Source organism: Amblyomma mixtum, chromosome 2 (assembly GCF_055824585.1).
Source record: "Amblyomma mixtum isolate Tamu chromosome 2, ASM5582458v1, whole genome shotgun sequence".
Classification (NCBI taxonomy): domain Eukaryota; kingdom Metazoa; phylum Arthropoda; class Arachnida; order Ixodida; family Ixodidae; genus Amblyomma; species Amblyomma mixtum.
The window spans coordinates 94,096,755-94,114,895 of NC_143013.1; the positions used below are offsets into that span (position 1 = coordinate 94,096,755).

Genomic DNA, 18,141 nt, shown 5'->3' on the forward strand with positions numbered 1-18,141 from the left:
TTTCATTTTTAATAATTTGGGCGGCAGTGAACGGTGCTCGGAACTATGATGTCGCAACTGTCAAGAGGGTCAGTAAAAGGTGTGAACCCGTTAACTGAAGGCTATGCGAAAGAGCGCTTAATTAAAGATGTACCTCCGAAGTCGCTGCCTCGTTCTACAAATCACGAAGAATATGATAATTGTAAAGAAGATCTTAATATCATCGCCTTAAAAGCCGTGAAACAAGGCGCATGATACGGGAGACGCTCAGTCATCAAGTTTTAAACCCCACAATCAAGCGGCGCTTTTATGACACTTGCATGAAAAGCAGATTTGCTGCTCAGAAGCTACTTCTGCGCGTTTGCAACAAAGCGATGAGCTTTGCGTTTGCCCGTAGTACCAGTCTTGTATACTAGACAATGGGAAGAAGGCCGTATTAAAGATGAGTGCACTTTCACAACCTGTTGAGACCAAAAGGCTTGTGTATGTCGGCCCGACAACACCCGGTAAATTCCTTAACTCTATACACTTCCAGTTCCGTGAATGTAAAGTCATGTTTAGGTAATTGCTTTTGCTAAATATTTTTTTCTTTTTTTCCTGATTACTCTTTTTCATTGCTGGAATAACTATCCTTGCAGTGTCTAGGGCTACTACACTTTTCATTTGGATTACGTCTTCAATGTCGCATGTAATAAACGCGACTAGACATCTTATCAGCACTAACTTGCCTTTACTAAAGGGCATTTATAAGGCAAGAATGCGCGCAATGGGTAGAACAACCTAAGCTCGAACTTTTGTTCCTTTCACGCAACATCATTCATATTGCGGTTCTACTAAGACCGCCGTATTATTTCTCTAGTTTAGTCACAGTTCATACAAAGAGTAGCGGCCACTGGTCGTACTGTTGTGAGCGTGTCGGGTTCAGGTCTAGGCCCGCTATGGCGATTCCAAGGAAAGCTTACAGCTGAGCGGTACTACGGCATTCTGAAAAGCGCAGTGGTATCCTATCGCGCAGGCAGCCCGTCTCCGGGCGTAGACGTGGTATTTCAGCAAGACCGCACGCCTACGCACACTGCAATGACGACTGCAGCAACATGGCATGGTTTTCCTTCCTTGGCCGCTCCTGAGACCCGATCTTAACGTGATCTAAAGCATTTCGGTGATGATGAAGGTAACTCTTGAGTGCCACAGTCTACATGTGCTATTGCCTGTAGGCTACGATTCAGGGCGAATGAGAGCGGCTGAAGCGCAACCCATCACAGGCGCTGCAGCGATCAATTTCAGCGCGTATGAGCGCAATCATTGACTGTGAATGACGTAATGCGAATTGCTCGCCAAGTCGGATTTTTTTCTGAATTAAGTCCAAGAAACACCTTGGAAACCATGATTTTGAGAGTAGGTTTCGCCTATATGCGCCACCACAAGTTTTTACGAGATAAGCACTTAAGTTTCTAAGGCTTCTCGTTCTCGAAATATGGTACGCTTCACTGAAGGAGGATCAGCACGACAATTCTTTCTTTTCCATATATGTCGCTATTTATGGTATAACAGTCTGTTAGAGTACACATGTAACATGAGTCTTTTTGGGTACGAATATTGTAACTTGTGTTGGGCACGCACCTTTGGCGACGGATGAAAGATGATGATGGCTCCACTGTACCAACTTGAGTCTTGCCATTGACTCAGAACAATTTGAAACAAAAAAAAATCCCAGAAATGCAAGCTTATTATGCAGCTACAAGGAAAATCGGGCTTTTAAATTTTCATTGCGCATTCGCATCCGAGAGTTTCTTTGTCTGCAGGAAGAGTGGCAGCGGCGCGCCGTAACAGACGACGCCCGATTGGCTGCTTTTTTCAAGCCTAATCATGCGCCCTGTGCTTCCGATTGTCACCGGCTCTCGGTGGCGTCTACGGTATCGCAGAGTTCCCTTTAGCAGTGGATCGTACTGTATATTACTACCTTGAAATTCAGCGTGGTATAAGAGGCGAAGTGGAAGGAAATTGACACAAGGAGCGTTATCAGAAAATGGTGTTGGTAGTCAGCTCTCATTCTGCCTTTTTCTTCCTCCTTGACTCGCGAGATGCGGTATATGTGGAAACGTTCGACCATTTACTTTTCCCACCTAATACAACGTACACTATGACGTCACGCTTTTTTGAATTTACAATTCCGCTGTTTAGCTGTCCACTACGGAGGTGGCGTTTACCCCGCACCAGAACCCGCCGTGTATGAAAACTACGTTACCACTTTAAATCTAACTTGCGGAGACATTTCTCCGCGAGCTCCTCGCCGTCAGTATCGTTGAACCCAGAGCCGTATATTCCCTTCGGGAGAGTTCGGCGGTTTTTTGATCTCGCCGCCAGTCTGGCAACTGCTGCACTCGTGTCTGGCAACCCATCACCTCCGCCCCGCCAACGCCATTTTGTGCCGAGGCTGCTCGCGACGCTGTGCAGGCGGTGGTGCTGTCAGCAGTTGCGCTTCCCTTGTGACCGCCCTGCTGCATCTTTGCTGTTTATTGGTGCACTTATCGGCCGTGTAACCTTTCGCGGACCAGCACGGAGATCGCAATGGGAGCCTGCAGCGCAGTGGGCTGCTCGAACTCGTAGAAAAAAGGGTTCGCACTTTACCGTTTCCCGCAAGGCGACAAGAATCGAGCACGGCGCCGCGTCCGACATAAGCGTCCGACATAACGAAATGCCGCACGTACGACACCTAAGCGCCTAAAAAACAATGTTCATTTGGTTTATGCGGTTAAAATGAAATAAACTCTCGCAGCCCACAAAGCTGGCACACAACTGCAGATCTGCCGCGAACCAGAACCGCAACACAGAGCGTATTGGCGCACGCCCAGGCAATCCTGCTTTTGAAGCATGTTAAACTCGGCTTCTGTAAGGCTACATTCAAATACGCACGTCATTTGTGGTTATTTTCTTCGATAAAAGTTCGCCAGAGGCGCAGCGCTAGCACGCCCGCCAAGGAGAGCTTCGGGCGCCTCGGCACAAAATGGCTGACCGCGCCGCCGCTAAATTTGGATGGCTGTTGGCCCCGCCCCTCCGCCAAACTCTCCCGAAGGGAATATACGGCTCTGGTTGAACCTTTCGCGGCACGGGTGGCGCCGCCAGCGGCACGCACGAAGCTATCCAATTGTTTCTTCTGATAGCAGATTCCTGTCAAAGCCTGTTTGGAAAAGATAAAGACGGCGAGGGCGACGCGGAGTCCACGTTTTATCTCACGTCTATAAAATTACACTCACAATAAGTAGTTACTTCCCCATAAATTCCCCTATAGCCCGACAATCACAACCCTCTGTTCTAAAGGTGAAACTCTGCACTTTCCTGCCCCATTGTAACTTGACATATAGAGGTTGGTCAGTTGCTCCTTACTGGCGAAGTCCCTGAACCAGGAGCTTTGCCTTGAGTTTAGGCAGATGTGTAAAAAGGGGAAATATATATTCCTATTTATTGTTTTCACTTAGCGTGGCGTGTGCACGGATGACGTGCACTGCCCATTGGTGCAAGAAAGCGGTTGAGTTCCAGCCTGCAACAAAATCTAAGTGACGGAAGTCCTTTTGCGGAACAACGTGGTGAACTGCAACTCTGGGCCGCAGTCTGGAAACCAGGTCAGCCACATCCCGGGTGTTTGCCAAGCGGTCTCCCTCTGACGAGAAGAAAGCAAAGGGAGAACGGATGCGCTCCGCAGGGTAGATCGGAGGCAGTGCCTGCGGTCATGAAGCGGGGAAATATTGAAGAAATGATACAAAAGTGCACGCTGATTCCTTGAAAGAGAGACTGCAAATAACGATGACAAAGTTTTGCTTCCGCCATGCACGGAATGACCATAATACAATTATTATTTCTTTATTTGCGTTTTAGAGCTTTTACTATATTGACACAACAGTCCCTTTCTATAAAAGGATGCACTTTACAAGCGTCTCATACCATTTCTTACTGACTTACGCATCCGCAGTCGGAATCGTACAGAATTTTTTTTACGCCAGCTTGTAAATCTACAGAAAATTGCCTCATACCGTGCATAATATCTAATACAATTCTTCGTAACATTCCTTTGCACTATAGGCAAAATTTCGGAAGTTATGCCCCACAGAAACTACGGCGCGTTCCGAAATTTTACGCGTGACGACGGAAAGAGATAAGCCGCTGCCTCGGCGATGGCACCGATGGTGTCCTCTATTTTTGTTTGTTACAACTCTGCCATGAAGGATGTGGCAGTGAAAGGGGAGGGAACGAGATGGCGCCACGGTGTCAGCGCTGGGACTGCGGCTCGCTTTGCTTCACCATCGCCGCATACGGTGAATCATGCAAATATCCTAGTTCTGATCGGATCAGATAAGTGCCCCTACCAAATGTGGCATAAAATTGAACTGCCGACTGAACGCCACTTCCGTGTGAAATTTGAGCTCGAACTATTCAACTATTTAGTTGAGAGGAGCATTCTAAGGCGCGAGTAACTTTGCGGAACACGCGTATACGCCTTAGCTTGCCCGACTTAGTGGTGCCGTCTCCGTTGTAAGCCATTAAATACCGTGCTCTCCTATGGGAGTGCCATCTAGCGCGAACATTTAGGTCAGTTGCTTCGTGCTCACGTTTCGGTTGCCGTTGATGGGCAGCCATGGAGGACCAAAACGCGCAAGGTTTTTGCCTTGAAAAGTGATTTCTGGTGCTAAAATGTGATATACACCCGGTTTAACTATTCAGTCAGAAGCTACAGTTAAAGAAGGAATTGGAGTAATCGGAGGCTGCAAGTGTTTTAATGCGACAGCATCAGAGTCCACATTCAGCAAAAATGGCGGCTTCTCGGTAGTTTGCGCCCTTGGTAACCAGGTGGTAACCGGCCCACGTGATTGAGATGTCCCGCGACCTTGCAACGTCATCACAACCTGGCCATCGTAAGAGGTGGAAGTAAATGTTTGGTAGAGAGAGATCGCGTGACCTGGTGACGTCATCGTAACGGGCCTATGGGAGAAAGAAGAAAGCGAAGCAAGAAAGAGAAGGAAGAAAGGACAGGAAAGAGAAGAGAAGCAAAAATGGCGGAAAAATGCGGTTCGAACCAGAAACCACACACTGAAAAACAAAAGTAGCAACAATTGGGATCTGTAATGCTATGGCATTCCCCTCTTATGGTGCGTTTAGGACCCGCTCAAAGTTTCTTTGTTAATGATTTTAAAAGCAAACTTGCAAAACAAACCTAAATAAGAAACTTCACCTGAGAATACCGCAGAAGGTTTTCTTCTGTACCATAGTCGTACATGACGAAATCTTTGGCGTGGTACACCTGGAAAATTTTTGTTTTACATTGTTTGTTAGCATCACATCGATCAAGGAAATAGAATGGCTATATAAGAGAACGATTCGCGACGCAGCATCGGCGATGAGGTGGTGCAATATCGAAGAGCTACTAGCTTTTAAAAGTGTCAAAATAATGACAAAAATTATTCTAACATGATAAATTGATTGCATATATCTGGATTGTCGTTGATAGTGGAAATTAGCTTTTTATGTTTGCTTCTTATGGATAAGTTATTTATATCAAAATACGAAAGCCCTCCTGTGACAAAAAGATAGCGGTGGGCCACATCTTATTTATTTATTTATTTGGGTTCCAGTTGCTCCGGAAATTATTGTAGCTGTTTCTTGTTCCTTCACATGCTTTTCATCTTATTAGGGGAGTCACGGCGAGCTAATTCAAACAATGTTTCTTGAGACCCGACATCTGCACACGTAGAAAACATGTCTTCATCAAGGCAGTGCATAAGGCGGTGTTTCTTTTGGCAATAATTTACGGCATACAAATGAAGAAAGCGACCGTATCTGTAAAGCATTCATGCTTTCTCCCTCGTACAAATGCGTCTTCCTCAGCGCTTGCTCAAATCCGTGTTTTTATAGGTGTATAGCTGAATTAACCGTAAAGACGCACGACGATTTCTTTTGTAATTAACACGCGATCAATATTCCTTCATCTCGATAATATGGCATAATAGAGTATATGAGTAATTCTTCTCTTTGAGTGCGTCTGCTCGCCAAGTTACATCTGTATCAGCCAAAGCATTCTAGTTGCGCAACTGCACCTCCATCGCGTAAACTCTGTGCATACGTGGTAAAGAGGGACAGAAGCCAAGTGAAGAAATGGCACTGGCACCTGGTAATAATGCTGCAAGTTTTTGCTGGTAGTGCCCAGGGGATAGTGGTCCATGTACAGACAAACCCGTGACTGAAATTAAGAGAACATTGAACTGGTGAACTTAGAATGAAAAATGCGAAGCTGTTGTTGGCGACTAAAATTTACTGTTGAAGACATGGCACCCATTATATCAGTAGAACAGACTAGTGCTCAAAATAAGTTGATAAATGATTTGAGATTTAGTTCTTCAGTAACTTGCAAAGCTCAAACGTTCGAAAATTTCTTTCTATTACTGTCTATAGTAAACAGAGCTTAAAGAAACAGCAGCTGCTGACAATGGCCTGCGGTTCATTGCGTCATGTGTGGCTCCGCGTATCAATCAAGACAGTAAACAAAATGGGCTTTTTAATGTTTGACTCCGTCGAACAAGCTAGAGACATCAAAATTCCTGAGCATATAATTTTGTCTTGAGATTGCCTTCTTGTTCAGGTAACAAAAAAAGAAATAACGGCATGGTTACCACAGTTTAACGCGAGGTTCAGCGACAGCATGTCGCCTATCGCCGGACTTCTAGTTACGGGCAGCGAAGCGAGCGGAGCAAGCGGAGGCTTTCGCCGCTTCCCCCGAAATGCCCGTGGAAGTCTTTACACCAAGAATGTGGCGCGCACACGAAGACACATTGTGCAGTGCAACAGCTGTCGGCGCGTGCAAACGGTCGCCACCGATGCCATCCGTAGCGCACCCCTGACTAAGCTGGTAAAACGGAGGCCCTTCTTACGCAGCGTCTACTTCCGAGAAGCGCCTCGTTGATGTTTTATAGCTAGCTCGCACTTTCTGTGTATAATTTACAAGATCAGTAAACAGCATTCGAGTGCATACGCCTTGTCCCTGGTTGTTCCCTCGAGCGTGGACCCCTACGCGGTTAGCACGTGAACAAAGTTGCATACAGGGGGTAATAACGGAGTAGAAGGTTATCCCCATAATGGTACGAAAGGAAGAACAGGCGACCATGCCCGTGAGCAAATGATACCACGAAGTCACAGCTATGACGTCATGGCGTCATCCTCGATCGTAGACAGGGCTTCTTACTACGACGAAGCCGTTTTCTTTTTTATTGTCTGCATACATGTATAGCTGTGAAAAAACAAGAACATAACGACCATCAATCGGATTGATGCGGACGATATGCGACAGCGTTCTTCTTTCACTCGCCGATCGATTCCAGTTGTAATTCCGTTCTAGTTCTGAGTCCATTGTCTATCATTCCTCAGTCTATTCTTATTCTGATTCTATTCCAATTTCGAAAATGTGCCACATTGTTAGATCGCGGCTCCTCGTAGAACTAACGGCGCGGCGGTTAAGCGATGCGCCACTGCACCGGCAGGTGGCTTTTTTAAACGCAGAGACCTGTGGAGCTTCTAAGACCAAGGTTTCCCTTTCCGAGCAGTTCGAGAAGAAATAGCTGCCGCAAGCCTTATTTTTGCACAGATAGTCCTTTAGGAGGCTGAATATTTCGCACGGAGGCCCATAGTTGCCTGAGTCTTCTTGGTCCGGCGGATCCCTCATCTTCCCTACAAGTGGGGAGAGGGAGGGGGTCGGTTGACTAGTGGCAGGTGGAGAGAGGCGAAACTTCTGAACTCCATCTGGCAGGTGAGGGCTTCACACAGACACCGGAGCCTACGCCGCCGAACCGTTTTCGCCTCATTGCCCTCCTAATGGTATTGCATTAATATGGCTGCTTTGTGTGCAGCATACAAGGAGTGAAGCAAAGTAGCCTTCCGTGAACTCTTAAAACATAGGTAAAATCTGCTGACAAAAAAACGAGTGAATTACTGCATGGTTAACGGCTGCCCATGTTAAGGCAGTCATTGATGCAGTGTTTGGCGGGCATGTAGATCTGAGGCGAGCTTGGACTTGCTTCCTCATATCATGAATGCTTGTTTGGAGACTGCGTATCATTTTATACCAAAATGTTCACAACCCCCCCCCCCCCCCCCCACCCTTCCCCATCACGCGATGGGTGTAAATAATACGGTACAGCTATCACAGGCACTTTGGCGTCTTGTGTAGGGTGAAAAGTATTTCGACCTTTGTCACTTGTTTTCTTGGAAGAGGAATATTAAGCTCCAAAGTGGGTGGGAATTGATCAGTGCGGAGTAGAAAAAGTAAGGCAGAATCACAAGAATTAGGCGATGCGGAAAAGCTGCTACGCATAGTGAAACTTTACGGTGGCCACGGTTGGTGAGTAAATGCCTTCTTACCTCGTTAAACTGGTCAGGACTCATCAGTGAAAGTGATTTGATAATGGATCTGTGAAAAAATCCCTGGAATGCTTGACATGAAGCCTTCAGGAGGGAATGCCCGTCCATGTACCCTCCCTTGTTCTCAGGGTCTATATCCAGCTGAAAGTAAAAAAAAAAAACTATGGTCGATTTTCGTAGTTAAGTCAACTGCGAATGAGGTGCGCTAGCATTTCGGTTTTCACTTCGGTTCGGGTGTTCCGATCCAGTGTTCACGGATCGCAGTTGCTCGGATAACCATAATGGATTATTGTCCATAATGTAGAATTGGTCATTATCTGCATTCATAGATCCCTGGGAGTCTTCCTAGCACTCCAACACATTAGTGAAGCGGTCAAGCCATGTGCCACTGCCCTTCTAATGGCAGGTGTTGCAATTGGGAGGACTTGAGTTGCTTGGGTTGCGTGGCGATCGACGTTGCGATTCGCAGCAGCCTCTCGCGATTAACTGAGCTGCCGCCTGACACGGTGGGCAAGCTGCACATGGTCATCGGCCTCCCACTTAGGCGTCCAGCTCACACCAAACCCTTTGGTTGAATATATAACCATAGTTTTTGCTAAGGCTTCCAGGTCATTATGATTCCTTCGCCGCAACTTGCAAAGCACTACCCCTCACTTGCGTAAACAAGCCTACATACCATTTGTCAGACCGCAGCGAGTATATCTTCATCTATCTGGTCACCTCAGCAGAAATACTTAATTGACAAGCGTGGAGCTATCCAGAACAGATATCGTAATTTCATTTCGCGAAATTATACTTACCAGTCCAGTGTAACGCAATTAAAGTTTGAACATTCAGTCCATCTGTTGAAATTTCTTCGAGACATTCACCGCGAGCACATCTATAACGGCCTTCCTACTTGTCACACAGATTACATAATAACTACAGCCACGCCCGCATTTATGGCAGTACACATGCTTTTAAGTTCTCGTCACTCATGTGCGCCGTCCGCCTGTAGAACAATCTTCCGGAGTGCATCGCCCTGCAGAGTAATCATGACACCATTCGCGAACATGAAATCAAACACTTCGTTGATAATCATGTCGATAACGCTGAGCACGCCATTTCTGTACTCATGATTCATATAACGTTGCTAACAGCTACTTGAGACTATTGTCTGGACAGTTCTCTTTACGCGCAGTTGTCCTCACGTATGCCTGAAATGTTTTTGCTTTTGTGACGAGAGGGGCGCAAGTATACGCTGAGCAAAATGTGCAGTGAAGATATTCTTTCCGGAAATCGAGTCATTTAATGTAAATGAACAATGTAATCCTCGTATGTCTTCGCTCTATTTAATGCGCTGATCACTTAGTCTAGCTGCCAACCTGTGTATCAGTAAGTGTGCGCCCCATGTGTGATTCTACGTGTGCAAACTTTACTCCTGTTCATTATGATGGTTTAAAACTTTTTATTGGCTGAAATCTTTGATCGTCGTTGCGTTGTATTTCGTGAGCATGCTGCGCCGCTGTTATGACATGTGCGAGTGTGGCTTATACTAGAGTGAATGTATGATGTCATAACACGAAGTATTATTGGTTCTCGGTTGAGTGGTTTAACGTTTTAGGCTCTGGTAACCGTCTGTTACACAGTTTTGTCACCTATATTCAGAACTTCGTGGAGTTTTGTCTGGTTTGGTTGAGGTGTGCTGAAAAGCTGAAGAAGGGACTAATATCTAACCTGTGTTGTTATATCCATATCTCAGTAAACAGTCTGCGTTTCGTTCAGTTGCTTCGCAGGTTAGCGCAGGAGCCGTCTTAGTGCAGGAACCTGATGAAATCCTCCAGCTTTTGTCTCATGCTAGCCCACAGCTTTTTTCACTGGAATCCCGCTGCTCAGCGAGGGCTTGGCGCTAGTTTGGGTGATTGCAAAATTCCACATTTTCTTGTACGGAACGTTACTTGTGATTTAGACCGACCACCAAGCCTTACAATATTTAACGACACCAAAGCATCTCAGTAGCAGAGTTTTGAGTTGGAGCTTTGCATTACAAGAAACGATGTCCAACATTCTTGAACAAAAATTTGGAATATCGGAATATTGTAAGATACATCACCACCATCATCATCATCATCAGCCTGACTACGCCCACTGCAGGGCAAAGGCCTTCCCATGTCTCTCCAATTAACCCTGACTTTTGCCACTTGCGGCCACCGTATCCCCGCAAACTTCTTAGCCTTATCCACCCACCTAACTTTCTGCCACCCCCTGCTACGTTTACCTTCTCTTGGAATCCACTCCGTTACCCTTAAGGACAAGCGGTTACCTTGCCTTCGCATTACATGCCCTGCCCAAGCTCATTTGTTCCTCTTGATTTCAACTAGGATCTCATTAACCCCTGTTTGTTCCCTCACCCACTCCGCCCGCTTCCGATCTCTTAACGTTACACCTACCATTTTTCTTTCCATAGCTCGCTGCGTTGTCCTTAACTTAAGCTGAACCCTCTTTGTTAGCCTCCACGTTGGAGCCTGATAGGTGAGTACCGGTAAGACACAGATGTTGTATACTTTGTTGGATAGCCAACAATTCTGGACAAAAGCGTTTTTCAACGGCAAAGTTTATCAGCGCAATATTTGCATATGTTGTAAGATCTCACTATAAAAATCAATGCATAAGGAGGCCTACAGTCGGCGGGATAGCATTTCTGCTATCGTCAAAAACTTTTTTCACTGTATTTTTATAGCAAGTCTTAACTGCTCGATGCGAGTGATGGAAAAACCTTAAAAAAAGGCTGCTTTCATATTTTCATAATCGTAGCTTAAAATAATATATCATTCAAACTTCTTCTCCAAGAGTATTAGACATATATGATGATATTGAAGGTAATGGCGCATTCCTCTCATGCATAGCAAAATCTATCTTTTAAAGCTTTTCCATCGGTCGCATGAAGCAGTTGCACTGGATAATGTTTTTGACGATAGCAAAAACGTTAATAGTACAAAGAATGGAAGGTTGCAGACGGGAGATCTTTGGGGATACTAATTTTTATAATGAAATTTTATTTATAGTCATATTGCGTTCATCAGCTCTTTCCAATGGAAAAACGCTTTTTTTTGTTCCAGAATGCTGGGTATGTAGTCGCTTGTAGTTCGACCCAAAATATGTACTGATTTCAATAATTGCTTGTAGACGGATAAACTTTGATGACGTACACACGCATGTTCGAATTAGTGTTGTATGTTCGCTATCATTACAGCACACTCTGGAATGTAGTTTCTTTTCTGCCGTGCATTTCTTCCCACAACTTTTTGAGGAATTATTTGTTTTGTCACTATAGTTTTTGTTTCCGCTTATTTAGGTGATTGTGTTACAGGGTTTTGTGCATATAGTCTTGTTGGTTTGAGAGGGTCTGTCATAGGTGTAATGTGTAGTACTCCACGTTTAAGGTTTGCGCTTCATTGGTGCTTGTCCTGGTGAAAGGTGTTTATTTGGCAATTCTCTTATGCACATTCTGGCTTCACATTTTCTTTGTGTGCTGCTCTCGATGCGACGTGTCACTAGTGCCGAATGCTTCTGTTGTAAAATTGGTGGGACTATTTTGACGTTAATCTTTTCTGTGCCCAGGGTGAACTGTTATGATGTGCGCAGTGACGACAGTTTTTGTCGTAAAAAATGTCACTCGATTTGGGTAATTAGTCCAAATCCACATATTTGTGCACTAGTATGATGTGTTTCGGTGCTGAGCTGCTCTGCTAGGTTAGGTGGTGGTTGGTGTGTTCTTTCATGCAGCGATGAAATGAGGACATGGCAATACCTGTCACAGCACCTGCCTTGTGCCATTGCACCATGGCAGGTCAGCACTGGCGCGGGTGGGCAATGGCGCAGCGCCCCCGGTTTTTGCCTGGTTACCACTGGCTACACCTTGGCAACTAAGCCACCCGGTAGGCAGGTGAGCAGTGGCGCAGTGAAACAAGGCAGGGTTGGAAGGTGTTGCCACTGGTGGCACTTGGGCTGCGACCCAGGTTGCTCTTCCCGAGTTGCGCCCCACGACTAAGTGGGCTGTCGCCTGACACGGTGGGCAGCTTGCCTACCACCCGGTGGGCAGGTGAGCAGCCTGCCACAAAACCGGCTTCAGACAAACAGACAGACAGAAAGACAGACAGAAAGGCAGACGGACGGACAGACAGACAGACAGACAGACAGACAGACAGACGGACGGACGGACGGACGGACAGACAGACAGACAGACAGACAGACAGACAGACAGACAGACAGACAGACAGACGGACGGACGGACGGACGGACAGACAGACAGACAGACAGACGGACGGACGGACGGACGGACGGACAGACAGACAGACAGACAGACAGACAGACAGACGGACGGACAGACAGACGGACGGACAGACAGAGGTACAGACAGAGGTACAGACAGAGGTACAGACAGAGGTACAGACAGACAGACAGACAGACAGACAGACAGACGGACGGACGGACGGACGGACGGACGGACGGACGGACGGACAGACAGAGGTACAGACAGACAGACAGACAGAGAGAAACACAGACAGACAGACAGACAGACAGACAGACAGACAGACAGACAGACGGACGGACGGACGGACGGACGGACGGACGGACGGACGGACAGACAGACAGACAGACAGACATACAGACAGACAGACAGACAGAGGAACAGACAGAGAGACAGACAGACAGACAGACAGCCAGCCAGACAGACAGACAGACAGACAGACAGACAGACAGACAGACAGACAGACAGACAGACAGACAGACAGACGGACGGACGGACGGACGGACGGACGGACAGACAGACAGACAGAGGTACAGACAGACAGACAGACAGACAGACAGACAGACAGACAGACAGACAGACAGAGAGAAAGAAAGACAGACAGACAGACAGACAGAGGGACAGACAGAGAGACAGACAGACAGACAGACAGACAGACAGACGGACGGACGGACGGACGGACAGACAGACAGACAGACAGACAGACAGACAGACGGACGGACGGACGGACGGACGGACAGACAGACAGACAGACAGACAGACAGACAGACAGACAGACAGACAGACGGACGGACGGACGGACGGACAGACAGACAGACAGACAGACAGACAGACAGACAGACAGACAGACAGATAGGGTCATGGCATTCAAATCTCGAGATGGGAGGTGACGAACCGCGAATAGGTGCTGCCGGAGACCTCCCTTTAATCGCCGATGCCTTGCCTCTTGCGTCCTGCATGATCGCGCCCTGCTCGTGTTCCTAATAGGTCAGTCTACGCTTCATCACCAGCCGCCGACCTCCCGTGGCCGTTATTGTGGGGTCTCCTACGTTTTTGGCGCCACCCTTCGTTCCACCTTAGCTCCGTCTGCCCCTTTGGCGGCGTGGCCATCTACGCTGCAACGACGAGCCGCGGCGCACCGCCGTGCATCCTACCGAGATGCATCTCCGCTTCGCCAGAGGCGCTTACTAGTAAACGCTTTCTTCCCGCTTGTAGTTTTGTGTGCGCGTTGTGGGTTAATTGGTAATTGGTTTGTTTGGCCTGTATATTACTGGTTCTGTTTCATTTGTTTCAAGCGCGGCTTTTTCTGCTTAGTCCAGAACCTGTACGTAACACCCTCACCCAGCTGCTGTCGCGACAATATTTACGTATACCTTGCCTGATTCTGTCTGATATAAATTAATGAATGAAAACAAATTTCAAACCAAAGGGAACAACCATATGCGAGATATGACTTTCCTGAAAGCAGCCATACCGGAGGTGCCTGCTGCGGGTGTTTAGTCATGGCGGCGTATCTAGTAATCAAAGATGTCCTGTTTCCTTAAAATCATCTCCTGGTTGCGTAACCTCCTACACAGTAAGGCTTCGGAACCTGGGCAACGGCGAAAAACCACGAGAGGCAGAAAAACCACGGATTCTGCATCTAAGCTATAGATGCCATGGAAAATGCCTTGAATAGTTAGGCGTATCTGTACTGCCAAAGAAGACAGGGTATCTAACAGTTCCTAACAGTTGCCACTGGAATGCCGTGTAGTCCGCAGCGAGATGTGTAAACGTCCGTTTGTCGCGTTTTTCTCTATTTGTTGTAACAAAATAAGCGAACGCACCTTGATCAAGACGCTGAAGTCGGTGCGTGGGATAGGAAAGCAGCTTCGAGAAGCAAGGCACTTTGCAATATGCAGGAACTGTAGTCACGCATCTAACATGCACTTTGACGGGAAAGAAACGCGTGAACTAGTCACGGCGCTCTTCAAGCCCTGCATTATTCATATCGTGAACCAGAGCGTGCTTACATGGATAAAGCCAAAACAATTATCGGAGCTTAGCCGCGATGCCATCAGCGTTATTCCCATCCTGCCAATGGGAAGTCATCAGAATGGACCACCTATGTTCCATGCTGCGTGGACTCTCCATGAAGCACGAACACTGGCAGAACCCAACACTGAAGTTCGCCCCTCAAATGTCTCTTTTCAGGGCGAAGCTCTCGCTTACAAATGGGAACGCTGTGCACTGAAATTCGGCGCTACATCGTGCACTATAAACAAAAAGGAGTAAAAATGGAGTAAGATGCCTTCCAGCGCACTTCCTTTGATAAAGGAGAGTGCACTAGAGGACGTACTACCTTTTTATTACCATAAAAAGGGAGTATGAGCCCGAGACGACACAAGCTCTTCGGAAAAGTGCGTATTCAATTCAATTCAATTCAATTTCATTTATTTTCCAGAAAATTCTGGCGGCTGCCTGGACTAAAATCTGTAGGTATACAGCTTGACGAGGCCCAGGCAGCCGTTACAAGGCATAGGAGCAGACATTGTTGAGAACATTGACATACACACAAAAAAAATAAAAACGAACACATAGTCAGGTTACAGTTTTCACAAAACAGGACATCCAGAAAGCACAAAATCATCAATAAATTACAATAGGGAAATACAGAAAACATATTTACATAAGATACAAGGGAGCAGCTGTACTTTGGCGCGAATTATACGTCAGGAATTATTTTTGAAGAAATAATTCACGCAATGCTTTCTTAGTAGGGTTATTTATGTCTTTATATCTATTTAAAATTACTGGAAGATTGTACTGTAATGCTTGGAACTTATAGTCAGTGCGAAAATGGGGAACAAACCAAGTGTCTGTGTTGCGAGTATTAACTGTGTGATCGTTCTGTTTCAATAGCGCAGTGCCTTCATAGACCTAAAGGATGACGACAGATGAAATGAAAGCAATATTCGGAATTCATACATGCTTTGAATTTTTAACACACTGAATGTTTCAAAAGCTTGCCGTGTGTGGCTTAGGTAATCAAGATTAGCAATGTGACGTATAGCTTTCTTTTGCAGAAGGTAAATTTTTTCTAGGTTGGCCTTAGTTGTTGTCAACCAGACTAATGAGCAATAGCTTATTTGTGAGACAAATAATGCATTATATATTTGTAGCTTTATTTTACCAGGAAGGAACGCGCGGCAACGAGCAATTGCACCTGTTACCAACGAGAGGTTTTTTATTATCTTCTCAACATGCGAATCCCATGTAAGGTGTGAAGAAAAAGTTACACCTAGTATGGTGTGTTCGTGAACAATTTCAATTTCTTCACCACCACAAGTGATCTTTTTTTCTAGACGAAAATTTTTGTTTCTTGCACAAAATAACATAACTTTTGTTTTTGCAGGATTCATTTTTAGTAGATTAATATCAGACCATTCATGAAGCCGATTAAGAAGTTGATTGCACTTGGTGACTAGTTCATTCACATCAGGACCAGAGAACAAAATCGTGCAGTCATCAGCGTAAATAATGAATTTTAAACCTTGGTCAATGTTCACAATACTGTTTATGTAGACATTAAATAGCAGAGGGCCTAGTACACTTCCCTGAGGTACGCCTCTGATTATAGGTAGTAGAGATGATTGGTGGTTTCGAATACATACACACTGTTGCCTGTCAGCTAAGTAAGATTTTATTAAAGATAAAGGGTTGCCACGAATCCCATAGACTGAGAGCTTATGAGTTAGGATACTATGATCAAGGGAATCAAAAGCCTTACTAAAGTCTATGAAGAGGCCAAGGGTAATTAGTTTCATTTGTATATTTTGCAGCACGTGTTCCTTTAACCCCAATAAAGCTAGCTCAGTTGAACGTCCTTTTCTGAAGCCGAATTGTGCATCAGAAATGAGATGATTCTTCTCAAAGAATCGGTTAAAATGATAGTGCAATATCTTTTCGAAACCTTTAGCAAACGTAGGTATTATTGATATTGGACGGTAATTTTTTGGTAAGTTTTTATCGCCTCCTTTATATATAACTGACACTCTAGACTTCTTCATTGCAGCGGGAAATTCTCCCGATTCAATAGATAGGTTGAAAATATATGTAAGTGGAGCAGTTATGTACTCTAAAATATACTTAATGGGTTTAATTTGGATATTTTCAACATCAAGCGCTTTACTATTATTCAGGGACATAAACGTTCTGTACACTTCTGTCTGATCTGTTGGCTGACGAAATATACTTTCAGCCCGTGAGTGTCCTATATCTTCACTAGTTATGTAACTGCTAGCGTGTGCAGAAGATCCGATGAAATGTTCATTGAAAAAGTCGGCAAGAGCACGACCGGTAACTGGGTGGTTTCTATAAATCATTTGATCAGGGAGTGCATCTTTTTTATCTCTTCCTAGTGCACTATTTATTACTCTCCACGCTGCAGCTGGTTGGTGTCTATAGATGTTTACAAAAAGTTTTTCATAGTAAGCAACCTTTGCTCGTCGGAGTTCAGCATTTAATTTATTTCTGGCAGTTTTGAATTTTTTTAACGCCTCAGGACTTCGCATTTTCAGAAATGTATGAAAAAGAGCATTTTTCTGCTTTATAGCTTTTAAATGATTATGGGTCACCCAAGGTTTTCTTATCTTTTTTGATACCTTAAAGGTTTTTATTGGGAAGTGTTTGGAATAGGTTTGAGGAATAATTTCAAGAAAACTTAAATAAGCCTCACTGGCATTCGCTTTGCAATACACCGAGGACCAGTTTTGTTGGCTAATGTCATGCTGAAACGCCCTCAGGGAATCATCAGTCATATGCTGGACAGTTATCTCCTCAGAGGTACTTTTCACTTTCATTACAGGGTCACAAAACATAAAAATAGGGCAATGATCACTGATGTCAGATGTTACTGTGCCAGCACTGTGGATCGAGGTTTCAGAGTTGACAATGAACAAATCCAGTGCAGATGAAGTGGATAGAGTGACACGGGTTGGTGTATTAATCACGCTTATGGAACCCAGAGAATGAATACGAGTTGTAAAGTCAACAACATTTGGAGTATTAAGCAAAGTATTTATATTGAAGTCTCCTCCACAAGTTAACTGAAAATTATTGCTTCGAACATACTCCAGGAGCCGATCAAAAAATTCAAAAAACGGTACCAAGTTTCCTTCAGGTGGACGATAAATAACAGTTTTAATTTCCAAGTTATTTTTTACAGTGAGAAACTCATATTCATTCGTAACCTTGTAAAATTCCGGAAGAAGTTCGCACTTTGTACACAACTGCACATAAATCGCAACACCACCACCACGTCGAATTTCACGATTCATGAAAAAATTATTATACCGATCAAGATGAAGCATATCGCAGCCTTCATAGTACCAGGTTTCAGTCATCATGATTATGCTGAATTTAAAAGAAAACTGACTTAATAAACAAATAATGTCATCGTGCTTTCCATGAGCAGAACGAGCATTAAAGTG

General features: G+C 45.2%; 1 protein-coding gene across 1 annotated transcript in view; it reads right to left on the minus strand.

Annotated features, from left to right (window-relative positions):
* Window positions 1-3,434: 3,434 nt before the first annotated feature.
* Window positions 3,435-18,141, minus strand: part of LOC149360206 (tear acid lipase-like protein) — a 58,683-nt gene continuing 43,976 nt past the window's right edge. The window contains exons 8-11 of the mRNA XM_089567804.1: window positions 8,380-8,520; window positions 6,137-6,208; window positions 5,204-5,272; window positions 3,435-3,698 (exon numbers count right to left, since the gene is read on the minus strand). Of these exons, the coding sequence (XP_089423930.1) occupies window positions 3,435-3,698; window positions 5,204-5,272; window positions 6,137-6,208; window positions 8,380-8,520 (546 nt within the window). The remainder of the gene's footprint in view (window positions 3,699-5,203; window positions 5,273-6,136; window positions 6,209-8,379; window positions 8,521-18,141) is intronic.